This window comes from Natrix helvetica (genome assembly GCF_964273705.1).
Source record: "Natrix helvetica genome assembly, chromosome: 4".
Lineage (NCBI taxonomy): Eukaryota > Metazoa > Chordata > Lepidosauria > Squamata > Natricidae > Natrix > Natrix helvetica.
The window spans coordinates 3,291,087-3,318,755 of record NC_138550.1 but is presented as its reverse complement, the minus strand read 5'-3'; the positions used below and the strand labels follow the sequence as shown (position 1 = coordinate 3,318,755).

The following is a 27,669-nucleotide window of genomic DNA, read 5'->3' as shown; positions in this document are numbered from 1 at the left end:
AGACTCCCATTTCAAAGTCCCAGCAGCCCAGCCATCTCAGGGACGGGGGTCCAAAGGGGTCCAAAGCCCAGGGGCTCCTTTGAGAGCGAGACCCCCGGAGCCAAAGCCCCTTTATCGGGACAACCCCCACCCCACCCCGGCTTTCCCTGCGTGCCCAAGGCTTCTCCTCCGGCCTTCTGCCCACACAGCCCCCTGGGGCTGCGGGGATCCCTCCGAAATCCGTCTGCCCCTTTTGCTCCCGCCTTTCAAAAGAGGAAGAGGACGGCCGCTCCCTCCCTCCCCGAGAAGATCAAAGGGGCTGCACCCGAACCGAACCGGGAACCCGGAAAGGCCTTGAGGTTAGTGCCAACTTTCCCAAGTGATCAAAGCAAGGCGAGGATGCCCCCTGGCCCCTTCCGGCGGCTGCCCCGTCACCCTGCTGCTGTGGTTAATGCCAGCCTTTGAAAGCAGACTTACGCTCCAGGCTGAAGGAAACCCCCAAGTCTGGCAGCCTGGCGCCCTCTAGAGGCTAGAACCTGCAAGACATGGTTCAAAAGACAATTTGGCTGACAGAAGGAGAATCTTTCTCAGCTCAGGGTCGGCGTTTGGTGCTCTCTCGAGTTTTCTTGGTTGTTTCTTGCAGACCTTTCATGACCCGACTTAAGACTAGTTGAGCACTGATGATGTTCCCTAGCTGGGTCATGAAACGTCTGCAAGAAACAACTAGCTTCCGAGATCACTGTTGTGACCTCTCAGCGGCCAGTGGAGCTGGCAGCAGATTCGGACAGTGAGGAGGTTGGGGAGGAACCTGGGCCAGTCCTGGAGTCTGGGGAAGGCTCTGAGGAGGGCTCTGAGTCGGAGGCAGAGAGGGGGCCAGGGCCGTCTGACAGTTATCAGCTACCTTCGGAGTCAGACATCAGTGAGGCAGAAGAACAGCTGGAGCCTGTTCCCGATGTATGCATGCTGCCAGGAGAAGGGAACGGCTAAGGAACAAGGGTCGACTTGGGAGTAAGGCCACAGGTGGAGGATGAATGGCCCCTCCCAGAGGGAATAAAAGAGGAGCGAAAGGGGAGTGGAGCTTGCAGGAGGCCATGAGTTCCCTTCATTGGTTCGTGACTCTCCGAGACTCCTTGCAAAGTTTTGCAGAGATCGGCCTGGCAGCTCTCCAAGCCAGAGAAGGTCTGTGACTGTAAATCCTCCCTTGAAAGACTTTGCTGGAGGTGAACGAGAGGAATTCGCAGTCAATGAATAAAAGGTTTTTTTTGTCAGGACAAGGAGTTTCCTTCAGGCTCTCGGGAAGCCTCGGTCAGAACAGAAACTTGCCGCAGTTGTTCAGTGTGAAACCCGGATGGAAGTCTCATTTTTCCAGGTCTGTCTCAACTGAACAGTCGCTAAGCGAATGGCTGTTAAGTGAGGATCACCTGTAACTTTAACATGCTTGTCACGCAAGCAGATCACTAAACCGACAAGTCAACACGTCACGCAGAACAAACCGAAGCGTCCTCGGCTCCTTACCTGAAAAGATCAGCTTTTCCTTCATGATGTTGACGTCGCGGCTGGACCGACGGACGGCAGCGCTGAGCATGATCTGCTCCGGGTTGTAGGTGCGAATGCTGCTGAAGCGCCACCTGGGACAGGAGTGGAAAAACGGAAAGATTCTCGTTTGAAGGGGATCCACTGGATTGGGGAAGGCAAGGGGGCCACCGGAGAGCAACCCACCACATCCGGCCAAAGCCCCGCGTATTTTTCCCACACACACATGCTGCACGATGGCCAACTGCCATCTTGACTTTTTTGACCCTACGTGGGGCATTTTCCAAGCTAGGAAAATAATTCCTCCACCAGAAGGGCCTGGAGAGGCCCGCCTGGGAATAAAATGGTGCAAAATGACACTGTCAGGCCTGCCACACTTTCTACTATTCTACTATGCCTTTTCTATGGTGGGGAAATGGGAGGGGGTTAGATGATATGTAGCCATAACAAAATTCTTTCTAGAAAGCCAAGGTCATCCTTTGTTTTTTTACCTCTGCACCTGACTGGAACTGGATGGGTGGAACTGCCAGCGTGGCAGTGGGAGATTGGACCATGGGATGGGACTTGTGGGTGTGGGGATACAAGATCATGAACTTTCAACTGGGTGGGGAAAACCGGGAAGCTTTCGGATTCGGGTTTTCCCAGATGTGCCAACATGGCTCTCTTCACAAATGGGAACTTTGAGGAATCCTTTGCCTCGGACTCTAATTTAATTTTGGATGCTATTTGAAACCCTGACAGACACATTCAGTCTTCCATCTTTTCTCCATTTTGGAACCAGGATTCAGGCTTCCTTTCTAGTGGCATAAAGGGAAATCCATTTCTGCCGCATCTTGTTCTAAAACAGGGGTCTCCAATTTGGGCCACTTTAAGACCTATGGACTTCAACTCCCAGAATTCCCCCAGTCTCCAAATTTGGCCACTTTTGACTTCAACTCCCAGAATCTCCTAGTCTCCAAATATGGCCACCTTAAGATTTGTGGCCTTCAACTCCAGGAATTCCCCCCGCCCCCCGTCTCCAAATTTGGCCACTTTAAGACCTGTGGACTCTGGGCCAATCCCCAGGAGACCATGAGTTCTAATCCTGCTTTAGGCCTGAAAGCTGGCTGGATGACTTTGGGCCAGTCCCTTTTTCTCCCTCCACCCACCTCACAAGGTTGTTGTTGAGGGGTGGAAAGGAGGAGATAGGCGTGCTGGATATATAGTCGCTGCTTTGAATTACTTAGTAATAAAGGCGGGCTAGAAATCTAATATATGCATAAAATAAACTGTATTATTCTTACAGTATTGCGAACTGCTAATCCTCCCTTTCAAATACTACTGTGGTTAAGATATTGCTTCTACTACAATGCCGTTACTCAGAATAAATACTATCCTGCTGTGATGGGCAGCCATTATTATTTTGTTTAAATAAAATAAATGTTTAAAAGTGCTTCTGGGCTGGAAAAAAACGAGTTCCAATCTTCCCTCAGCCTTGGACACTCCCTATCTCTTGCCCAGCCTAACTTGCAGGGTTGTTAATAAGGTGTTAAAACTGGGGGAGGAAATGTTACTTTTGCTGTTCCGAGTTCTGGAGAAAGGACAATACAATACAATACAATAGCAGAGTTGGAAGGGACCTTGGAGGTCTTCTAGTCCAACCCCCTGCCTAGGCAGGAAACCCTATACCGTTTCAGACAGATGGCTATCCAACATCTTCTTAAAGACTTCCAGTGTTGGGGCATTCACAACTTCTGGATGCAAGCTGTTCCACAGGACAGAATGAGGGATAAAAGGCCAGGGATTCCTACTCTCCTTGCCCCAGAGGGCTCTAAAGAATAAAGGGGGACACCCACACCGACAAAGAAACCGACAAATAAAAACATGCAGGAAAACCTAACACAAAACACAAGAGATGCCATATACACAAAGGGGGGGGGGAATTGTGAGTGATGCAATCACGCAACACACGGTCCGGTGGGCCAACAAATCCAGATTTAAAGAGGAAAAAGGTGGTTTGAAGTGTACGAGACGCCCCAGGGGCATCTGGAGTCACCCGGCTGCCTTCGCACAACAGCGGCTGCTTTCAAGGTGTTGCTGGAGAGTTGGGGGTACATGCAAAATACTTCCTGTCCCCCTCAAATCTGGATCATTGCGTCTTCTTGATACCCAGAGCTATCTCTCCTCTCTGGGTTACTTACCGTCTTTTCCCGAAAATAAGACAGGGTCTCATTTTCATTTGACACCCCCCCCCGAAATAAGCGCTTGGCCTTATTTTCGGGGAGGTCTTATTATGTTGGAGGTGCAGGAGGTGCCCGTTAATCTCGGCCCGCGGATCAGCTGATCCAGAGAGGGCCGGAGGTTCTGTCTCTGTTTCTGGCGCACTCTTGCCAGTCTGCTGTTTTTGCGGCCGCCACTAAGAGAAGGGGCGCGGGAGATAGGGTTTGCGGGAGCGGCTTCCGCGAGGCTATTCCGCGTGGATGGCAGGTGCATGCGGGGCGCGTGGGGCATTTCCCCCCTTCCCCCCCAGGAAATGGCGGGGAACAGCTGCGCATGTGTTTAAATATTTTAGGGGAGGGCTTATATTTTCGGGGGGGAGGGCTTATTTTACCGCCTGCGCTCAAAAGTCCGATTGTTCTTATTATCTGGGGAGGTCTTATTTGGGGGAGAACAGGATATTATATCGATCCAGGTTACCCCCCTTCTACAGCTAGTCCTCAACTTGCAACGGTTTTGTTTAGTGACCGTTTAAAGACGCGACGGCACTGAAAAGTGGGACTTTTGCATGTGTGACTGTTGCAGCATCTCAACCGTCACATGATCAAACTTCACGGGCTTGGCAACTGGGATTGATGACAGTTGCAGCATCCCGGGGTCGTGTGATCCCCTTTTACGACCTTCAGACAAGCAAAAGTCAATAGGGGAAGCCAGATTTGCTTAACGACCATGCTGCTAACTTAACCACTGCAGCGATTCACTTAACAACTGGGGCAAGGAAAGTTGTAAAATGGGACAAAACTCACTTAACAACTGTCTCGCTTAGCAACAGGAGTCTTGGGCTCAATTGTGGTTGTAAGTCGAGGACTACCTATACCTGGGGCTACCTTGGGCCCCAAGTGAACACCGATGTCCTATTAGCTTGCATCAAAAGTTTTGATAATAGAATAGGGAAAACAGGACTGTTGTTTCACCATATAACTTTAAAAAAAACCTCCCTTTTGACTCCTTATTTTGGGGTTAGAATCAGGGCGACTGGAGGGTCCCATCAGGACTTTAAAATCAGAAGTAATCCCTAAAATTAAGAAGTGTGGTATGGAAGTCCTAAATCTCCCTTCCATCCCAATGTTGCTGGATTGTGGCTTTGATTACACCTCCTCTCCAGTGAAGGAAACCAGCAAACAACACCCCAAAAAAACCAGTCCCTGCTCTTTGAAACTGAGAGGGAGATCTGCTTTTCTACTGATGCCCTCCATGCCACTTAAAAGACCGTCACTGTATAAAACCCAAGCTCAAAATTCTCTCCGCCCTCCTGCTTATTAAGCCTGCCCTCCTTGGCAAAGTCAAAAAAAAGAAAAAGAAAAAAGAAGAGCTGGTTTTTGCAAAGATGAGGAAAGAGAGAAGTGATGCCGGGAACATGGAGAAAGCACAGATGTGCACAGAGGCAGCCTGGATGAGGCGGGAGGAAGATGACGGTCTGGACATATATATCTCCTCACCCAACCTTTGGCCTTTGGAAAAAGGAGGGAGTCAAGGTTTCAAGCCACAGCGTGATTTCAGCCAGTCCGTGTAAAGAAAGGGCAAAAATTGCGGAACAAAAAAAAAAATATCTCTATCATATTATAGGTAGTCCTCGACTTATAACCATTCATTTAGCCACTGTTCACATCTACAACTGTAAGAAGTGAGTTGTAATTGGTCTTCACCTTTAGGACCATTGCAGCTTCCCATGGGCATGCAATCAAAATCTTGGCCACTTGGCAATAGGCATTTTATTGACAATAGTTGCACAGTCCGTGTTGTGTGTGTGTCACTATTTGCGACCGTAGCAGGCAGTTTCGAAAGCAAAGTCAACGGGGGAAGCTGGATTTCCTTAACGACCGTGTGATTCAGTTAACAGCTGCAGTGATTTGCTTAACGACCGTGGCAAAGGAGGTCATAAAATATGATGCAACTCACTTAGCAAACCGCCTTGTTAAGCAATGGAAATTCTGGTCCTAAACCGAGGACTACCTGCGTGTGTATTTTGTTGTGGGTGGCTGCAATCAAGCGTTTCCTGATCCAGAAATTCCATCAACTCAGAAAAAGGCCAAGGATTTCAGGGTAGCAAAAGCCCCCGATCCACAGATGGACAGCAGAAAAATTTACTAAATAAATAAATACTCGTAATTTTTAAATTTCTACTCTTATGTTAGCCATGAAAGCCAGCTGGGTGACTTTGGGCCAATCACCAGGAGACGGCGAGTTCTAGTCCCGCCTTAGGCATGAAAGCCAGTTGGGTATCTTTGGGCCAATCACCAGGAGACGGTGAGTTCTAGTCCTGCCTTAGCCATGAAAGCCAGCTGGGTGACTTTGGACCAATCACCAGGAGACAGCGAGTTCTAGTCCCGCCTTAGGCATGAAAGCCAGCTGGGTGACTTTGGGCCAATCACCAGGAGACAGCGAGTTCTAGTCCCGCCTTAGGCATGAAAGCCAGCTGGGTGACTTTGGACCAATCACCAGGAGACAGCGAGTTCTAGTCCCGCCTTAGGCATGAAAGCCAGTTGGGTGACTTTGGGCCAATCACCAGGAGACGGTGAGTTCTAGTCCCGCCTTAGGCATGAAAGCCGGTTGGGTGACTTTGGGCCAATCACCAGGAGACGGTGAGTTCTAGTCCTGCCTTAGGCATGAAAGCCGGCTGGGTGACTTTGGACCAATCACCAGGAGACAGCGAGTACTAGTCCCGCCTTAGGCATGAAAGCCAGTTGGGTGACTTTGGGCCAATCACCAGGAGACGGTGAGTTCTAGTCCCGCCTTAGGCATGAAAGCCGGCTGGGTGACTTTGGACCAATCACCAGGAGACGGTGAGTTCTAGTCCCGCCTTAGCCATGAAAGCCAGCTGGGTGACTTTGGACCAATCACCAGGAGACAGCGAGTTCTAGTCCCGCCTTAGGCATGAAAGCCAGTTGGGTGACTTTGGGCCAATCACCAGGAGACGGTGAGTTCTAGTCCCGCCTTAGGCATGAAAGCCAGCTGGGTGACTTTGGGCCAATCACCAGGAGACTGGGAGTTCTAGTCCCGCCTTAGCCATGAAAGCCAGCTGGGTGACTTTGGACCAATCACCAGGAGACAGGGAGTTCTAGTCCCGCCTTAGGCATGAAAGCCAGTTGGGTGACTTTGGGCCAATCACCAGGAGACGGTGAGTTCTAGTCCCGCCTTAGGCATGAAAGCCGGCTGGGTGACTTTGGGCCAATCACCAGGAGACGGTGAGTTCTAGTCCCGCCTTAGGCATGAAAGCCGGCTGGGTGACTTTGGACCAATCACCAGGAGACGGTGAGTTCTAGTCCCGCCTTAGCCATGAAAGCCAGCTGGGTGACTTTGGACCAATCACCAGGAGACAGCGAGTTCTAGTCCCGCCTTAGGCATGAAAGCCAGTTGGGTGACTTTGGGCCAATCACCAGGAGACGGTGAGTTCTAGTCCCGCCTTAGGCATGAAAGCCAGCTGGGTGACTTTGGGCCAATCACCAGGAGACTGGGAGTTCTAGTCCCGCCTTAGCCATGAAAGCCAGCTGGGTGACTTTGGACCAATCACCAGGAGACAGGGAGTTCTAGTCCCGCCTTAGGCATGAAAGCCAGTTGGGTGACTTTGGGCCAATCACCAGGAGACGGTGAGTTCTAGTCCCGCCTTAGGCATGAAAGCCAGCTGGGTGACTTTGGGCCAATCACCAGGAGACTGGGAGTTCTAGTCCCGCCTTAGGCATGAAAGCCGGCTGGGTGACTTTGGACCAATCACCAGGAGACGGTGAGTTCTAGTCCCGCCTTAGCCATGAAAGCCAGCTGGGTGACTTTGGACCAATCACCAGGAGACAGCGAGTTCTAGTCCCGCCTTAGGCATGAAAGCCGGTTGGGTGACTTTGGGCCAATCACCAGGAGACGGTGAGTTCTAGTCCCGCCTTAGCCATGAAAGCCAGCTGGGTGACTTTGGACCAATCACCAGGAGACGGTGAGTTCTAGTCCTGCCTTAGGCATGAAAGCCAGCTGGGTGACTTTGGACCAATCACCAGGAGACGGCGAGTTCTAGTCCCGCCTTAGGCATGAAAGCCAGTTGGGTGACTTTGGACCAATCACCAGGAGACAGCGAGTTCTAGTCCCGCCTTAGGCATGAAAGCCAGCTGGGTGACTTTGGACCAATCACCAGGAGACAGCGAGTTCTAGTCCCGCCTTAGGCATGAAAGCCAGCTGGGTGACTTTGGACCAATCACCAGGAGACAGCGAGTTCTAGTCCCGCCTTAGGCATGAAAGCCAGTTGGGTGACTTTGGGCCAATCACCAGGAGACGGTGAGTTCTAGTCCCGCCTTAGGCATGAAAGCCGGTTGGGTGACTTTGGGCCAATCACCAGGAGACGGTGAGTTCTAGTCCTGCCTTAGGCATGAAAGCCGGCTGGGTGACTTTGGACCAATCACCAGGAGACAGCGAGTACTAGTCCCGCCTTAGGCATGAAAGCCAGTTGGGTGACTTTGGGCCAATCACCAGGAGACGGTGAGTTCTAGTCCCGCCTTAGGCATGAAAGCCGGCTGGGTGACTTTGGACCAATCACCAGGAGACGGTGAGTTCTAGTCCCGCCTTAGCCATGAAAGCCAGCTGGGTGACTTTGGACCAATCACCAGGAGACAGGGAGTTCTAGTCCCGCCTTAGCCATGAAAGCCGGCTGGGTGACTTTGGACCAATCACCAGGAGACGGGGAGTTCTAGTCCCGCCTTAGCCATGAAAGCCATCTGGGTGACTTTGGGCCAATCACCAGGAGACGGTGAGTTCTAGTCCCGCCTTAGCCATGAAAGCCATCTGGGTGACTTTGGGCCAATCACCAGGAGACGGTGAGTTCTAGTCCCGCCTTAGGCATGAAAGCCAGCTGGGTGACTTTGGGCCAATCACCAGGAGACTGGGAGTTCTAGTCCCGCCTTAGGCATGAAAGTCAGCTTAGTGGTTTTGGGGCAGTCCTTCTCTCTCTCAGTCCAACCTCCCTCACAGGGTTATTGTTGCAGGGAAACTAGGAAGAACAAGGTGCCCTGGATATGTTTGCTGCCTTGAGCTCTTTGCAAAAATAATGAAGGCAGTAGATAAGTAAAATAATAAAATCAAAAATAAAATTAATTGCCCTGAGCAAAATGAAATTGAACATTTTCAGCCAATTGCCTTTTTTTTCTGCCTGAAGTTGCATATCTTAGCAAATCAAAAACGAAGGCTGAGGCAGTGGTGAATTCTAATTTTTTTTAAAACTACCGGTTCTGTGGGCGTGGCTATGTAGTCACGTGACTGGGGGATCAAAAGACAGAAACTCGCTTTAACAAGGTCCTGCTGGAGCAGGGTTGGACTAGATGACCTCCAGGTCCCTTCCCGCCCTGGATTATGGTCTGAAGCTGCATCTAATGCCAGGTTTGTAGTCCTTCCTTCCCCTCCTTATTTCCTTCCCTCCCTTTCTCTCTCTCTCTCTTTCTCTCTTTCCTTTCCTTCTTTCCTTTCTTTTTCTTTTTCTTTCTTTCTTCTTTCCTTCCTTCCTTCCTTCCTTCCTTCCTTTCTTCTTCCTTCCTTCCTTCCTCCCTTCTTTCTTTTTCTTTCTTTCTTAGCATCCCCACTCCCCGTTTTTGGTCAAGCAGTGTTCACAAGCCATCAAGTCTCTCTCTTAATTTTTTTTATCTTCCCTCTGACTTGTTCATAGAGATTTGCTTCAAAGTGTCCCCCCAAAATAAATGAGGCAACAAATGTCCCTTCCCAGATTTGACTCTGGAAAGTCTTAACCAACCAAGCGCGGATGCTAAGGCTACTGAGCTGGTGGGGATGATGGGGCTTGGTGTCCACCTTAACTGCAGGGCACGAGGTCTGAAAAAGCTGGGTAAGATGGACTAAAGACTTCAACTCAGTTGAAAGCAGAGAGATCAGATTGCTTCAGTGTGCAGAAAATGCAAAACTGTCAGGCCTGCAGCCATCTTTGCTTTTGGATCTTTGGCCTGCCACACTTTCTATTATTCTCCTATGCATTTTCTATGGTGGGAAAACGGGAGGGGGGGGGGATTGTACAGAGTTTGATGATAGTTAGTCATAACAGCATTCTTTCTAGAAAACTAAGGTCATCCTTTGTCTCTGCACCTGATTGAAATTGGATGGGTGGAAGCTACCAGTGTGGCAGTGGGAGATTGGGCCATGGGATGGGACTTGTGGGTGTGGGGGCAAGATCTTGAACTTTCAACTGGGTGGGGAAAACCGGGAAGCTTTCAGACTCAGGTTTTCCCAGATATGCCAACGTGGCTCTCTTCATCAATTGGGACTTTGAGGAATCCTTTGCCTCGGACTCTGATTTACTTTCGGATGCTATTTGAAACCAGGACAAAAACTTTATGTCATCTATACATTGATATGCATATATATATATTTCATTTCCCCTCAACTTGGCAACACTGCCTTGGCTTCCCTCCCTATTTCCCGCAACGCTCACAGGAATGTTAAGGGGTGGGTAGGAAAAAACCAAACTAGAGATGTAGGTGAAATGAGGGAGGAGGAGGAAGTCCCAACAATTACCTGATTAAGTGATAGCTGTAAAGATGCCGAAATGCAGCAGCAGAAAGAGGAAGAAGAAAGAGGAAAGGACATGCAGAGAAATGTCAGAGCAGTAAGAAAAATAACCCAGAAATTCCACACACACACACACCCTTAATTGGCATTTTCAAGGGCCCTAAAGGCATCCCAGGACTTTGGAGAGGGTGATTAAAAACTCCTTTTTCTCTATTTCTCTTTCCTCCCCTTTGGGATTGGCTATTTCTGCCATGAATAAAGATCCGTAAATGAAGATTTTTTGGGTGGAGCCCTTGGTGCTCTCTGAGCTTGGTTGTTTTCTTGCAGACCTTTCCTGGCCAGACTAGGTAACATCATCAGTGCCAGAAGAAAAAAAGAGTTTGTTCTGTTTATAAACAAGTGGCTTGCTTGCAGAAAGCGAACTCTGCTCTCTTCTAGCACTGATGATGTTCCCTAGTCGGGTCATGAAACGTCTGCAAGAAAACCACTAAGCACAAGCGCACCAGGGACCCCACAGTTCAATCCTGAGCTACAAATATTCTCTACTAAAGAGTATTTTACAAATAGTCTCTACTAATTTTACGAATATTCTCTACTAAAGAGTATTTTATGAATATTCTCTACTAAAGAGTATTTTATGGATAGTCTCCACTAGAGTATTTTATGAATATTCTCTACTAAAGAGTATTTTATGAATAGTCTCTACTAAAGAGTATTTTATGAATATTCTCTACTAGAGTATTTTACTAATATTCTCTACTAAAGAGTATTTTACGAATATTCTCTACTAGAGTATTTTACTAATATTCTCTACTAAAGAGTATTTTAGGAATATTCTCTACTAAAGAGTATTTTAGGAATATTCTCTACTAAAGAGTATTTTAGGAATATTCTCTACTAGAGTATTTTATGAATAGTCTCTACTAGAGTATTTTACGAATATTCTCTACTAAAGAGTATTTTAGGAATATTCTCTACTAAAGAGTATTTTACGAATATTCTGTACTAAAGAGTATTTTAGGAATATTCTCTACTAAAGAGTATTTTATGAATATTCTCTACTAGAGTATTTTATGAATAGTCTCTACTAAAGAGTATTTTACGAATATTCTCTACTAGAGTATTTTACGAATATTCTCTACTAAAGAGTATTTTACAAATATTCTCTACTAAAGAGTATTTTACAAATAGTCTCTACTAATTTTACGAATATTCTCTACTAAAGAGTATTTTATGAATATTCTCTACTAAAGAGTATTTTATGGATAGTCTCCACTAGAGTATTTTATGAATATTCTCTACTAAAGAGTATTTTATGAATAGTCTCTACTAAAGAGTATTTTAGGAATATTCTCTACTAGAGTATTTTACTAATATTCTCTACTAAAGAGTATTTTAGGAATATTCTCTACTAAAGAGTATTTTAGGAATATTCTCTACTAAAGAGTATTTTAGGAATATTCTCTACTAGAGTATTTTATGAATAGTCTCTACTAAAGAGTATTTTATGAATATTCTCTACTAAAGAGTATTTTATGAATAGTCTCTACTAGAGTATTTTACTAATATTCTCTACTAAAGAGTATTTTACGAATATTCTCTACTAAAGAGTATTTTACGAATATTCTCTACTAGAGTATTTTACTAATATTCTCTACTAAAGAGTATTTTAGGAATATTCTCTACTAAAGAGTATTTTAGGAATATTCTCTACTAAAGAGTATTTTACGAATATTCTGTACTAAAGAGTATTTTATGAATATTCTCTACTAAAGAGTATTTTATGAATATTCTCTACTAGAGTATTTTATGAATAGTCTCTACTAAAGAGTATTTTACGAATAGTCTCTACTAAAGAGTATTTTACGAATATTCTCTACTAGAGTATTTTACGAATATTCTCTACTAAAGAGTATTTTACAAATATTCTCTACTAAAGAGTATTTTACGAATATTCTCTACTAAAGAGTATTTTACGAATATTCTCTACTAAAGAGTATTTTACGAATATTCTCTACTAAAGAGTATTTTACGAATATTCTCTACTAAAGAGTATTTTACGAATATTCTCTACTAAAGAGTATTTTATGAATAGTCTCTACTAAAGAGTATTTTAGGAATATTCTCTACTAGAGTATTTTACTAATATTCTCTACTAAAGAGTATTTTACGAATATTCTCTACTAGAGTATTTTACTAATATTCTCTACTAAAGAGTATTTTACTAATATTCTCTACTAAAGAGTATTTTAGGAATATTCTCTACTAAAGAGTATTTTAGGAATATTCTCTACTAAAGAGTATTTTAGGAATATTCTCTACTAAAGAGTATTTTAGGAATATTCTCTACTAAAGAGTATTTTAGGAATATTCTCTACTAAAGAGTATTTTATGAATAGTTTCTACTAAAGAGTATTTTATGAATAGTCTCTACTAAAGAGTATTTTACGAATATTCTCTACTAAAGAGTATTTTACGAATATTCTCTACTAAAGAGTATTTTACGAATATTCTCTACTAAAGAGTATTTTACGAATATTCTGTACTAAAGAGTATTTTACGAATATTCTCTACTAAAGAGTATTTTATGAATATTCTCTACTAGAGTATTTTATGAATAGTCTCTACTAAAGAGTATTTTATGAATAGTCTCTACTAAAGAGTATTTTATGAATATTCTCTACTAAAGAGTATTTTAGGAATATTCTCTACTAGAGTATTTTATGAATAGTCTCCACTAGAGTATTTTATGAATATTCTCTACTAAAGAGTATTTTATGAATAGTCTCTACTAAAGAGTATTTTACGAATATTCTGTACTAAAGAGTATTTTAGGAATATTCTCTACTAGAGTATTTTACGAATATTCTCTACTAAAGAGTATTTTAGGAATATTCTCTACTAAAGAGTATTTTACGAATATTCTCTACTAAAGAGTATTTTAGGAATATTCTCTACTAAAGAGTATTTTAGGAATATTCTCTACTAAAGAGTATTTTAGGAATATTCTCTACTAAAGAGTATTTTAGGAATATTATCTACTAAAGAGTATTTTATGAATATTCTCTACTAAAGAGTATTTTATGAATATTCTCTACTAGAGTATTTTATGAATAGTCTCTACTAAAGAGTATTTTATGAATAGTCTCTACTAAAGAGTATTTTATGAATATTCTCTACTAGAGTATTTTACGAATATTCTCTACTAAAGAGTATTTTACGAATATTCTCTACTAAAGAGTATTTTACGAATATTCTCTACTAAAGAGTATTTTACGAATATTCTCTACTAAAGAGTATTTTACGAATATTCTCTACTAGAGTATTTTACGAATATTCTCTACTAAAGAGTATTTTAGGAATATTCTCTACTAGAGTATTTTATGAATAGTCTCTACTAAAGAGTATTTTATGAATATTCTCTACTAAAGAGTATTTTATGAATAGTCTCTACTAAAGAGTATTTTATGAATATTCTCTACTAAAGAGTATTTTGCTGTGGTCCCCTCGGTTTTTAAAGCTTTTAACCATTTGTAAACCATCCAGAGTTGCTGGCAGTCAAGGTCCATTTGCACTGAATAAATAAATACATTTAATTCATTAAAGTTCAAGAGGGCAACCAAAATCATGTGCTTTGAAATGTTGATATTATTTCCCTGGAATCCTGCAAGATGAGGACACTGTTATTTTAAGTTTGTTTGAAAACAAAACCATCCTGAGAATGTCGTTCCTTCTGTGTCAATCCCTCTTAATAAAACCTAGGCTTGGGCTAAGCAACTGATGTTGTTTTTTCAACCTTGGCAACTTTTAAGGTGGGTGGATTTCAACTCCCAGAATTTCCCAGCCACCCATGATGAATATCTTGACAAAGTACTTTTAAAAAGGCATGAGAATTTTTCCCCAAAGTTCAGGAGCTTACTGATATTTTATTTACCCCCAAATCTGCCCAACGTTAAACCAACGATTTATTTTGCTTTTCCAGGCATTTGCTGTGTTCTCTCTTTAAAACTGTCTGTGAGTTTTTTCCCCCTCTCCTCTCTTTTCAGCTTCTTTTCTTCAAGTTGCATGCTTCTTTTTTTAAAGTTTTGTTTTCTACACTGAACGCTAGAAATTAGGAGAACCTTAAGCTTAGTTTTCGGAAGCTTGAGGAAAAGGAGAAAGTGCCACCTCAAGGCACATGGACCTTGGAAGCAGGACAGAAAAGAATTTGTCCCTGGAAGAGAATTTTTGCAGCTCAGGGTTGAATTGTGGGGTCCTCGGTGCTTTCTAAGTTTGGCTGTTTCCTTGCAGACGTCTCATTACCCAACTAGGTAACATCATCAATGTTGAAAGTGGGTAGGGTGTGTTTTCTCTGTTTATATAGGAAAGACTTATATGAGGGACCATCAAGAAGCACCATAACTAGGAACAAGAATACTCCCACCAACACTGACAGGGCAAGCCACTTGGATATAAACAGAGAGCAAACACCACTCCCTTCACGGCTGATCCTGTCGCCTAGTTGGATGATGAAACGTCTGCAAGAAAAGCTCGCAGAGCACCAACGACCCCACAATTTGTCATCCTCTACAATTTATTTAAAGGTAAATTAGAGGGAGGCGGTGGCTCAGGGGCTAAGATGCTGAGCTTGTCGATCAGAAAGATCGGCAGTTCGAATCCCTAGCGCCATGTAACCGAGTGAGCTCTCGTGACTTGTCCCAGCTTCTGCCAACCTAGCAGTTCGAAAGCAGGTAAAAAATGCAAGTAGAAAAATAGGGACCACCTTTGGTGGGAAGGGAACAGCGTTCCGTGCGCCTCCGGCATTGAGTCATGCCAGCCACATGACCATGGAGACGTCTTCAGACAGCGCTGGCTCTTCGGCTTTGAAAGGGAGATGAGCACCGCCCCCTAGAGTCAGGAATGACTGGCACATGTGTGCGAGGGGAACCTTTACCTTTACCTACAATTTATTTATTCCCTGCAAGTGCTAGATCTTTGCGTGGCTGTGAACTGACCAGTTGGGATGAAGTTTGGCCTCTATTTCTATTCCTTGCCTGAAACAGGGGATGAAGAATTTTGCTACCACCCCTCAAAGGGGCTCCAGATGTCACTGGGTAGAATTCTAACAATATTACAAAGTCATCAGTAGGTGTTACTTACTTCTGGAAGACAAAAATTCCTACAATTATGACAAAGGAAATAAGGTCGGCCGTTATCCAGATTAGACGATATTCACCTGGAGGCTGAAAAACAAGTAAAAGGAAATTAGCCAAAATTAAAAGTTGGTTTTCTAAAAAAAATGCCTAATCATGGGGAATGTGAGCTGAAAGATTGTCAGGTTTAACAATTAATACCCAGGTCTTTTCTGTTTAAGATATGTGGACTTCAACTCCCAAAATTCCCTAGCTAATAGGTGTGAACGTCAATTCCAAAATTCTCTTGCAGTATGTGAACTTCAATTCCCAGAATTCCTTAGCCAATGAGTGGACTTCAACTCCCAGAAGTCCCCAGCCAATATGTGTGAACTTCAATTCCAAGAATTCCTTAGCCCATATATGTGGACTTCAACTCCCAGAAGTCCCCAGCCAATATGTGTGAACTTCAATTCCCAGAATTCCTTAGCCAATATATGTGGACTTCAACTCCCAGAAGTCCCCAGCCAATATGTGTGAACTTCAATTCCCAGAATTCCTTAGCCAATATATGTGGACTTCAACTCCCAGAAGTCCCCAGCCAATTTGTGTGAACTTCAATTCCCAGAATTCCTTAGCCAATATATGTGGACTTCAACTCCCAGAAGTCCCCAGCCAATATGTGTGAACTTCAATTCCAAAATTCTCTTGCCGTATGTGAACTTCAATTCCCAGAATTCCTTAGCCAATATATGTGGACTTCAATTCCCAGAATTCCCCAGCCAATATATTGTCTTATAAATTCGGGTTTTTTTTAATATGTATTTAATTTCTTTTTAACTTTTGGGATGTGTGTTTTTTAATGTTGTACGCCGCCCTGAGTCCTTTCGGAGAAGGGCGGCATATAAATCCAATAAAAACAAACAAACAAACAAACAATATGTGTGAACTTCAATTCCAAAATTCTCTTGCCGTATGTGAACTTCAACTCCCAGAATTCCTTAGCCAATATGTGTGAACCTCAACTCCCAGAATTCCCTAGGCAGCCATACTGGCAGGGGAATTCTGGGAGTTGAAGTCCACACATATTAAAGTTGCCAAGTCTTAAAGAGACTGACACACGTAATAAATCTCTGTGAGAGACACACGCAGGCAAGCTAAAACTTTTTAAGGTTCCTGAATTTTACTGAATTAATTCTTGCTCGTCTAACACAAACCTCTCGAAAAGCGTTGGCTATTATCACACCCGTAAAACGTCGAGGTGGCACCAAGGCTTCCGTCAGGAAATTACAAACCCCAAACAACCCTTCATACAGGCAGTCCTCATCTTAAAGACCATTCATTTAGTGACCAGCTGAAGATACAACAGCATTGGAAAATGTGACTTGGGACCATTTTTCACACTTCTGGCTGTTGCAGCATTCCCATGATCAAGATTCGGATGCTTGGCAATTGGCTCGTATTTATGACGGTCGCAGCGATCCCCTTTTGCAACCTTCTCCCAGGCAAAGTCAATGGGGAAGCCAGATTCACTTAACATTCCCATAACGACTGCAGTGGAAGTTAGTATAATGCAGGGGTGTCCAAACTTGAGAACTTTAAGACTTGTGGACTTCAACTCCCAGAATTCCCCAGCCAGCATGGCTGGCTGGGGAATTCTGGGAGTTGAAGTCCACAAGTCTTAAAGTTCCCAAGTTTGGACACCCCTGGTATAATGGATCAAAATGAACTTAACTGTATTGCTTAGTTATAGAAACTCTGGACACAATTCTGGTCGTCACTCAAGGACTACCTGTAGTTACTTCGCCTTGTTGCACAGTCAGGTAGATGCTTAGATATGATTTAGCATTTTCCCCACCTAGCGCAGGGGTAGGGAACAATGATCCCTTTATGACTTGTGGATTTCAGCTCCCAGAATTCCTGAGCCAGCCAGGCTGAGGAATTCTGGGAGTTGAAGTCCACAAGTCATAAAAGGGCCATCGCTCCCTATCCCTGACCTAACTAATCCTGTTCCCAGCGGATTAAGTTTATTCATTTATGGAAAATAACAGAATTGGAAGGGGCCTTGGAGGTCTTCTAGTCCAACCCTCTGCTCAGGCAGGAGACCCTATGCCATTTCAGATTAATGGTTGTCCAAATATCTTCCTTAAAAACAGGATACCAGTGTTCACAACTTCTGGAGAAAGTCTGAGACGGCCAGAAATCCAGATGTGGATTCAGAGCACTCAATGGCCAGCAGAGGGCGCTCAAGCCCCATAAATTGATAAGTAAAGCAAGGAAGGCACTCTTTAAGCCAGGGGTGTCCAAACTTGGCAACTTTAAGACTTGTGGACTTCAACTCCCAGAATTCCCTGCTTTAAGCTGTTAACAATCAGAAATTTTGCTCAGGCCGGCCATCCTCAAGTTGGTTGGATTCAGCCATGAAATCCTCAGAAGAGGCTCTTCTCCCAGGAGTCCTCTCTTCTCATTTGGTGGCCAAAGTACAAGTAGTCCTCGACTTACGACCACAATGCGAGTCCAAAATGTCTGTGGCTAACTGAGACATCAGTTAAGCGGGTTTTGCCCCATTTTGCTACCTTTGTTGTTATGTGGATCCATCGTTAAGTTAGTAACGCAGTTGTTAAACGAATCTGGCTTCCCGATCAACTTTCCTTGCCAGAAGGTCACAAAAAGGGATCCCGTGACCCCGGGACTCAGCAATCGTCATAAATATGAGTCGGTTGCCAAGCGGCTGAATTTTGATCACGCGATCGTGGGGATGGTCGTAAGTGTGAAAAACAGTCACGAGCCTCTTTTTCCAGTGCTTCGAATGATCACTAAGCAAATGGTTAAGTCAAGGACACCCTTTATTCAAGCTTCAGAATAAAAATTAGCTTTTATGATTTGGAAACTCTTGCTTTGACTGACGCAATTTTGGAAAAACACCAGCAGTCACAAATTGAAATGCCTCAAATTCCACAAAGAAGGGGGAATCAGCTTATTTTCCAAATACCTGAAGGCAGGACAAGAAACGATGGATGGAAATTAACCAAGGAGAGAAGCAACCTGGAATTGAGGAGAGACTTCCTGACAGTGAAGACAATTAACCAGTGGAACAGCTTGCCACCAGAAGTGTGGCAAGTTGTTGAAAAGAGTACTGTGTTTTGCAGTACTCTTTTCAAATTTGGATACTGTCCCCCTTGTAAACAAATTACTAGTCTACATAGACAGTTTATCTATCTAGAATCTCTAATCTGGGCTCTCCAAGCAGAAATTAGGTGCCCAATTCGGCTAATCCACTCTATGGAGATGCCACGCTATCAGCCCCCCTCTACAGCCCCCTCTACCGCAAAGATCCTGCAGGAAAAGAGCAGTCTGGACAACTGTGGGATCTGGCAGGGTGAGAGCTGTGAACCATAAACACAAAGCTTTTGCTGTGACCCAGCATAACAGATATAGCGACCTTGCTGACCTTAATGGGGACACTAAAGTGACAGGTCAAGGTAGTTGTGATAATGATGACTCAAATAAGCAGGGCAGCGTGGCCCAAAACGAAGAACTTACTTCGGAAAGGCAAAAGTGTGAATCCGGTATCACACATCAGTTGCACAAGAAGAGCAAGGTATCCAAAAAGAGAAGTCACCTTCTGGTTGGTGATTCAGTCGTAAGGGATGTAAATTTAGGAAAGGAGATGGAGGTTTTGAAAGAGGCCAGGTGCCTGCCAGGTGCTACTGCCAGCAGAGACAAGAGGCCTATTCTTAAGATAGTCAAGAATGCAAGTCAGGACTGTGACATTGATGCTATTATGCATCTTGACACAAATGGAACTGTCCCAAAAAGGTGTACTTTCTGTGCAGAATGATTTCCAGAGCTTGGCGTACGAACTTAGTAGTATAGGTTGTAGGGCTTATCTTCTCAGAGGTTATACGAGTATATAAGGAACAAATAGGGAAGGGCCAGCGTGTAGCAGTCTAGGCAGGGGGTTGGACTAGAAGACCTCCAAGGTCCCTTCCAACTCTGCCATTGCATTAAGTTGTGGGTGCTCCATCACTGGAGGTTTTTAAGAAGAGACTGGACAGCCACTTGACTGGAATGACATAGGGTCCCTGCTTGAGCAGGGGGCTGGACTAGACGACCTCCAAGGTCCCTTCCGGCTGTATTCTGAATATATAATATGTAAATCCACTTACCATCAGCCAAAGAGGGGAAGGTAGCCGGAGGAGAACTTGCGAGTTGTCCGAGGTGATGGACTCAACCCCCATGCACCAGAGAACGGAGTACAGCCACGGTTCGTTGACGATGTACAAATTGATGCTCAGGTTTGCGCTGGCATATTCTCTGTTTGAGGATGGAGGGAAGGACAGAGAGGAAGGAACAGTTTTAAGAAGCAGCTGGTGAACGATAAACCAGAGGGCTTAAACTGAGATTTTCCACTATCCTTGTTTGCTTGTCCACTTCTTTTTCCAACTATCCATGCTTCAGGGCTTTTATATTTGTTTTTTGATGATACAATACAATACAATAGTAGAGTTGGAAGGGACCTTGGAGGTCTTCTAGTCTAGCCCCCTGCCTAGGCAGGAAACCCTATACCGTTTCAGACAAATGGCTATCCAACGTCTTCTTAAAGACTTCCAGTGTTGGGGCATTCACAACTTCTGGAGGCAACTTCTGTTCCACTGATTAATTGTTCTAACTGTCAGGAAGTTTCTCCTCAGTTCTGAGTTGCTTCTCTCCTTGATTAGTTTCCACCCATTGCTTCTTGTTCTGCCCTCAAAATCCCGATTCCCTCCCCATTCCAGGGGAAGGAAACTGCAAAATCCCGATTCCCTCCCCACTCCAGGGGAAGGAAACTGCAAAATGCCCATTCCCTTTCCACTCCAGGGGAAGGATACTGCAAAATCTCCATTCCCTCCCCACTCCAGGGGAAGGATACTGCAAAATCCCCATTCCCTCCCCACTCCAGGGGAAGGATACTGCAAAATCCCCATTCCCTCCCCACTCCAGGGGAAGGATACTGCAAAATCTCCATTCCCTCCCCACTCCAGGGGAAGGATACTGCAAAATCCCCATTCCCTCCCCACTCCAGGGGAAGGATACTGCAAAATCTCCATTCCCTCCCCACTCCAGGGGAAGGATACTGCAAAATCCCCATTCCCTCCCCACTCCAGGGGAAGGATACTGCAAAATCCCCATTCCCTCCCCACTCCAGGGGAAGGATACTGCAAAATGCCCATTCCCTTTCCACTCCAGGGGAAGGATACTGCAAAATCCCCATTCCCTCCCCACTCCAGGGGAAGGATACTGCAAAATCCCCATTCCCTCCCCACTCCAGGGGAAGGATACTGCAAAATCCCCATTCCCTCCCCACTCCAGGGGAAGGATACTGCAAAATCCCCATTCCCTCCCCACTCCAGGGGAAGGATACTGCAAAATCCCCATTCCCTCCCCACTCCAGGGGAAGGATACTGCAAAATCCCCATTCCCTCCCCACTCCAGGGGAAGGATACTGCAAAATCCCCATTCCCTCCCCACTCCAGGGGAAGGATACTGCAATATCCCCATTCCCTCCCCACTCCAGGCGAAGGATACTGCAAAATCCCCATTGCCTCCCCACTCCAGGCGAAGGATACTGCAAAATCCCCATTGCCTCCTCACTCCAGGCGAAGGATACTGCAAAATCCCCATTGCCTCCCCACTCCAGGGAAAGGATACTGCAAAATCCCGATTCCCTCCCCACTCCAGGGGAAGGATACTGCAAAATGCCCATTCCCTCTCCACTCCAAGGGAAGGATGCTGCAAAATCTCCATTCCCTCCCCACTCCAGGGGAAGGATACTGCAAAATCCCCATTCCCTCCCCACTCCAGGGGAAGGATACTGCAAAATCCCCATTCCCTCCCCACTCCAGGGGAAGGATACTGCAAAATCCCCATTCCCTCCCCACTCCAGGGGAAGGATACTGCAAAATCCCCATTCCCTCTCCACTCCAGGGAAAGGATACTGCAAAATCCCCATTCCCTCCCCACTCCAGGGGAAGGATACGCAAAATCCCCATTCCCTCCCCACTCCAGGGGAAGGATACTGCAAAATCCCCATTCCCTCCCCACTCCAGGGGAAGGATACTGCAAAATCCTTATTCCCTCCCCACTCCAGGGGAAGGATACTGCAAAATCCCCATTCCCTCCCCACTCCAGGGGAAGGATACTGCAAAATCCCCATTCCCTCCCCACTCCAGGGGAAGGATACTGCAAAATCCTGATTCCCTCCCCACTCCAGGGGAAGGATACTGCAAAATGCCCATTCCCTCTCCAGTCCAGGGGAAGGATACTGCAAAATCCCCATTCCCTCCCCATTCCAGGGGAAGGTTACTGCAAAATCCCCATTCCCTCCCCATTCCAGGGGAAGGATACTGCAAAATCCCCATTCCCTCCCCACTCCAGGGGAAGGATACTGCAAAATCCCCATTCCCTCCCCACTCCAGGGGAAGGATACTGCAAAATCCCCATTCCCTCTCACTCCAGGGAAAGGATACTGCAAAATCCCCATTCCCTCCCCACTCCAGGGGAAGGATACGCAAAATCCCCATTCCCTCCCCACTCCAGGGGAAGGATACTGCAAAATCCCCATTCCCTCCCCACTCCAGGGGAAGGATACTGCAAAATCCTTATTCCCTCCCCACTCCAGGGAAAGGATACTGCAAAATCCCCATTCCCTCTCACTCCAGGGAAAGGATACTGCAAAATCCCCATTCCCTCCCCACTCCAGGGGAAGGATACGCAAAATCCCCATTCCCTCCCCACTCCAGGGGAAGGATACTGCAAAATCCCCATTCCCTCCCCACTCCAGGGGAAGGATACTGCAAAATCCTTATTCCCTCCCCACTCCAGGGAAAGGATACTGCAAAATCCCCATTCCCTCCCCACTCCAGGGAAAGGATACTGCAAAATCCCCATTCCCTCCCCACTCCAGGGGAAGGATACTGCAAAATCCCCATTCCCTCCCCACTCCAGGGAAAGGATACTGCAAAATCCCCATTCCCTCCCCACTCCAGGGAAAGGATACTGCAAAATCCCCATTCCCTCCCCACTCCAGGGGAAGGATACTGCAAAATCCCCATTCCCTCCCAATCTGCTGGGACTCGGGACGCAGAGAATAGATGGGGGCAGGCCAGTCAGAGGTGGTAGTTACTGGTTCTCCAAACTACTCAAACCGTCTGCTACTGGTTGTCCAGAACAGGTGAATTCCACCTCTGCATGGACCGCTTCACTTAACAATCAGAGACCACCAATGCCCTACCTATCTATGTCCATGTAAACAAGCAGAGCCAGAGGGGAGGTCTTGGGAAGGGCAACTGCAAGGGACCACCAAGGCTGTAAGTGAGAAGATGCACGGCCATCTGTCAGAAATGGTGTAGTAGGGTCTCCTGCTCGGGCGGGAGGGTTGGAGTAGATAACCCACAAGTTCCCTTCTGTTATTCTGTTAATTGGCGCCTCCATTTACTGCCCCATCGCCCGCCATGCTCTGCCTCTGAAAAGTAGGCCGAAGGACCAGATGGAGAACCGAACCTGATATCCTCGCGGGTGACCTGGGTGTATCTCAGGTTGAGCTTCTGGAAACCTCGCTCTCTCAACCGCTGAGCATCTGTCTTCTGGCCGCAGGTCTGCTGGAATCCGGGGGCCACCTCCTGAACGAGATGCCTGTCCAGACTGGGCAACCACATCACCTGGGAGAGAAGCGGGGAGAAAGGAGGGCTTGAGAACCTCAAAAGGGATCAATTTCAGGAAGAAAAACGGAGATGCTTTGGAGATGTTAAGAGCTACAAGAGCTCACCTGAGTCCCAAACAACTCACAACAACCTTGAAAAGATAGGTGGGAACGCTTTAAACAACGTTAGCTGCACAACCTAGTTAGTACAGGTCATCCTCGACTTACAACCATTTGTTGAGTGACTATCCTAAGTTACAACAGCACCAAAAAAAAGAGAGCAATTTTTGAGTTTTCCAACACTTATGACCGTTGTAGCATTCCCAAGGTCACCGAGATCCAAATTCTGGTAGACAATCTATGTTTGTGTGTTCCAGCATAACTCTGGAACACCTTAAGCAATTTCAACCAAACTTGGTACACAAATGAGTTACCCTTTGGAAGGAAATACTGTGGGGTGTAAGACACCCCTAAAACCCCTCGGTGTGTGTGTTCTGTAAAGATACAGCCTGTTGTGCCTTTCAATGGCTTCTACTGTACTGCCGTAAAATGGCTTCTACTGTACAAGCACAGTGGAGTTGCCATAGTAACAGTTCCACAGTACTCCACAAGGGGGCTCCCTCTGGTAAGGGGGAAAATCCAACGTTAGAAATTACATTTAGTCCGGACATTTCCCCCTTATAAAAAAAATACCCGGACAACGCCGGGCTATCGGCTAGTTGACTCATACTTATGACAGTTGCAGGGTCCCGGGGTCACATGATCCCCTTTTATACACGTCTGACGAGCAAAGTCAACGGGGAAGTCAGATTCACTTAAAACTAGGTTGCTTACTTATCAACTACAGGGATTCACTTAAGAATTGTGGCAAGAAAAGTCGTAAAAGGGAGCTAAACTCACTTAGTTATTAAGTCTTGCTTAGCAACAGAAGTGTGGGGCTCAATGGTGGTTGTTAAGTCAAGGACCACCTCTATTTATTCCCATCATTAAATGAGGCAAGAGCAAAGTGCAATCCTTTTGCAGAGCCAGTTCTTCCCACGGTTGTTCTACAACTCTTGTCATCGTTGTGGGTCTATCATAGCCACGTTGCTCTACCTATCCATAAACCCACTTCTGCTTCTGCTTTGGATTTTTGATTTAATTCTTGCTGGCACTGATACAGGAGCCCCAGAGTCTGCCTGGCAGCTACCCGGCAAAGCCACGGTGGTGCAGAGGTTAGAATTTAGTATTATAAACTAACTCAATGCTCACTGCCAGCAGTTTGATCCTTTATGGGCTGAAGGTTGACTCATCCTCCCATCCTCCCGAGGTGGCTCAAATGAGGACCCAGATTGTTGGGGGCAAAAGGCTGACTCTGTAAACATCTTAGAGAGGGCTATAAAAGCACTGTGAAATGGTATTAAGTGCTATGGATGGGTGGATGGATGGATGGATGGATGGATGGAAGGAAGGAAGGAAGGAAGGAAGGAAGGAAGGAAGGAAGGAAGGAAGGAAAGCTAGAGGGCAGGGGAAGAGGGATCGAAGGAAGGAAGGAAAGCTAGAGGGCAGGGGAAGAGGGATTGAAGGAAGGAAGGAAAGCTAGAGGGCAGGGGAAGGGGATGGATGGATGGATGGATGGAAGGAAGGAAGGAAGGAAGGAAGGAAGGAAGGAAGGAAGGAAAGCTAGAGGGCAGGGGAAGAGGGATCGAAGGAAGGAAGGAAAGCTAGAGGGCAGGGGAAGAGGGATTGAAGGAAGGAAGGAAAGCTAGAGGGCAGGGGAAGGGGATGGATGGATGGATGGAAGGAAGGAAGGAAGGAAGGAAGGAAAGCTAGAGGGCAGGGGAAGAGGGATTGAAGGAAGGAAGGAAAGCTAGAGGGCAGGGGAAGGGGATGGATGGAAGGAAGGAAGGAAGGAAGGAAGGAAAGCTAGAGAGCAGGGGAAGGGGATGGATGGATGGATGGAAGGAAGGAAGGAGCAACCATGGTGGCACAATGGTTAGATGGAGTATTGCAGGTTAACTCTGCCCACTGTCAAGAGTTCGACCCTGACCAGCTCCAGGTTGACTCAGCCGTACATCCTTCTGAGGACCCAGTAAAATGAGGACCGAGATTGCTTTTGGGGGGGGGGGGGGGGGCAAGAGGCTGACTCTGTAAACCGCTTAGAGAGGGCTGTGAAGCGGTATATAAATCTAAGTGACATTGTTACTGAGAAGTGCTACCCACAAAACTCCCGAGCCACTCACAGCCTGCTGAGGGATGCCCGAGGCGAGGACAGTTTCCAGGGTGACATTGACCGACGTAGTGTAATACGGGTGATCTTCGGGCAAGTCCTGGAGGTTCAAGAGGACGGTGGCGTTGTCCTTGATGGTCTCCAGCATCTCGGTCAGTTTGCAGACCGACTGGTTGGCTGCTTTCACGAAGTCCGATGGGGAGAGGGAGTTGACTGTCCAGAAGGGGTCATTCTGTGGGAAGAATTGTTGGGCTTTGAAGATGGCAGGTTTGCTTTGAGAAATCGGAAGGACAATTGACCATGGGGATTCTCAACCATCAAGGTCGTGGTTTCCCAGAGGTGCTTTTTTCCCCCAAAAAAAGACAACTGGACTTTCTTGGGGTTTTTTTTTTCCTTTGAAAACATTTCCCTGCTCATCCAAGAAACTTCCTCAGTTCTCTGAAGCTTCTTGGAAAAGTATTTAAAGGGGGGGAAAAAAACCCAAATTAATTCCAGATGCCTTTTGGGAAAAGCATCTTTTGAGACAGCCAAGTACTGTAGTTAGCGAGCTCCACCTCTCATGGTGTTGAATTCCAAAGTTCAATTATTATACATTGGGTGAGGAAAAAAAAAACATTTTTTCCTGTTGCCTCTCCTGATTTTTCCAACAGTCGATTTCATTGCTTGACCTCTGGTTCTAGAATTTGTCAAACTGGGGGGGGGGGGGGGGGGAAAGAAACCTACCCCTTGTCTGTTTTATCCTCACCATGAATAATTCTGTAGATCTCCCATAAGTCCCTGCAAATGTGCCAACCTTGCAGATTTTTTTCCCAAAAGCCCAAATAATACAAGTTGCATCCCCTGAACCAGTAATAGCGTTGGAAGGGACCTGGGAGGTCATCTAGTCCAACCCCCTGCTCACGCAGGAGACCTAACAGTATCCTATTTCTGACAAATGGTTATCCAATGTCTTCTTAAAAACTTCCAGTGTTGGGGCATTCACAACTTCTGGAGGCAATTTCTGTTCCATTGATGAATTATTCTCACTGTCACCTTAGTTCTAGGTTGCTTCTCTCCTTGATTAGTTTCCACCCATTGCTTCTTGTTTTTACCCTCAGGTGCCTTGGAGAATAGCTTGACTCCCTCTTCTTTGTGGCAACCCTTGAGATATTGGAAGACTGCTATCATGTCTCCCCTAGTCCTTCTTTTCATTAAACTAGCCATGCCCAGTTCCTGCAACCGTTTCTCATGTTTTAGTCTCTAGTCCCCTAATCCTTTGTTGCTCTTCTCTGCACCTTTTCCAAAATCTCAACGTCTTTTTTAGTATGGGGTGACCAAATCTGGATGCAGTCTTCTAACTGTGGTCTTAGTAAGGCTTTATAAAGCGCTATTATTACTTTGCGTGATCTTGATTCTTTCTCTGTTTTAATGTAGCCTAATACAGGAAGTTCTCCATTTACAGCAGTTTGCGCCATTCAAAGTTACGACACCCCTGAGAAAAAGTGAGTGACGACCATTTTTCACACGGATGACCATCTCAGCATCCCCATGGTCGTGTGATTTATAGTCGGATCCTTGACAAGTGACTCACATTTATGACGGCTGCAGTGTGCCGGGGTCATGTCATCACCTCTTGTGACCTTCTGACCAGCAAAGCTAATGGGGAAGCCAAATCCACTCAGCAACCCTTTTGCTCATTTAACAACTGCAGTGATTCACTTAACAAATGTTGCCAAAACAAAGTGTGGCAGAACTCACTTGACAAATTTCTCACTTAGCAACATGAATGTTGGCTCAATTGTGGTCATAAGTTGAGGACTTCCTGTATTGTATTAGGGTTTTTTTTTTTGGCTGCTGCCTCTCACACTGTTGGTTGTTTTGTTTTGTGTGTTTGACGCAAACGCAACCGTCTCAGTTGTGGTCCTCCAAACTTTTTCTAACTCCACTACATTTTGAGGGGTTGTAACCACCAACTGAACATAATATTACTACTTACTTACACACCTTGAGGAACCATTTGCCTGCATTTAGTCTTTCCAAATCTGTCCAGTTGAACATAGAGGAATGATCGTAAGCTAGTTCTGGAAATACTTCCTCGACGTTGGTGGTTCTCCGCAACGTCTGGTCATGCATAAGAAAAGGCACTCCGTCATAACTGTGAACAAAAAGGAGACAAGAATATAATAATTATCCTGCTGGATCGGATCCAGGGTTCCTTTCCGTTCAGAATTTGGCTTCTTGCTTCTGGGCCCTTGCAAATGCAGGTAGTTCTCAACTTACAACCATTCGCAGAGTTCAAAGTTACAACGGCATCGAAAAAAGTGACTCATGACTGTTTTTCTCACTCACGAACATTGCAGCCTCCTTATGATCACGTGATCAAAAACCAGCCACTTGAAACCGGCTCATATTTATGACGGTTGCAGTGTCCCAGG

General features: G+C 45.6%; 1 protein-coding gene across 2 annotated transcripts in view; it reads right to left on the bottom strand.

Annotated features, from left to right (window-relative positions):
* Window positions 1-148: 148 nt before the first annotated feature.
* The window catches only part of LOC309392000 (glycerophosphodiester phosphodiesterase domain-containing protein 5-like), a 125,342-nt gene continuing 97,821 nt past the window's right edge, over window positions 149-27,669 (bottom strand). The window contains exons 10-17 of one of the 2 annotated variants that reach the window (XM_081952878.1): window positions 27,239-27,389; window positions 25,269-25,487; window positions 22,908-23,065; window positions 19,535-19,682; window positions 15,394-15,476; window positions 10,261-10,275; window positions 1,495-1,607; window positions 149-515 (exon numbers count right to left, since the gene is read on the bottom strand). In XM_081952878.1, the coding sequence (XP_081809004.1) occupies window positions 502-515; window positions 1,495-1,607; window positions 10,261-10,275; window positions 15,394-15,476; window positions 19,535-19,682; window positions 22,908-23,065; window positions 25,269-25,487; window positions 27,239-27,389 (901 nt within the window). In that variant the 3' untranslated portion in view covers window positions 149-501. The remainder of the gene's footprint in view (window positions 516-1,494; window positions 1,608-10,260; window positions 10,276-15,393; window positions 15,477-19,534; window positions 19,683-22,907; window positions 23,066-25,268; window positions 25,488-27,238; window positions 27,390-27,669) is intronic. The other variant, XM_081952879.1, reaches the window with a different exon arrangement.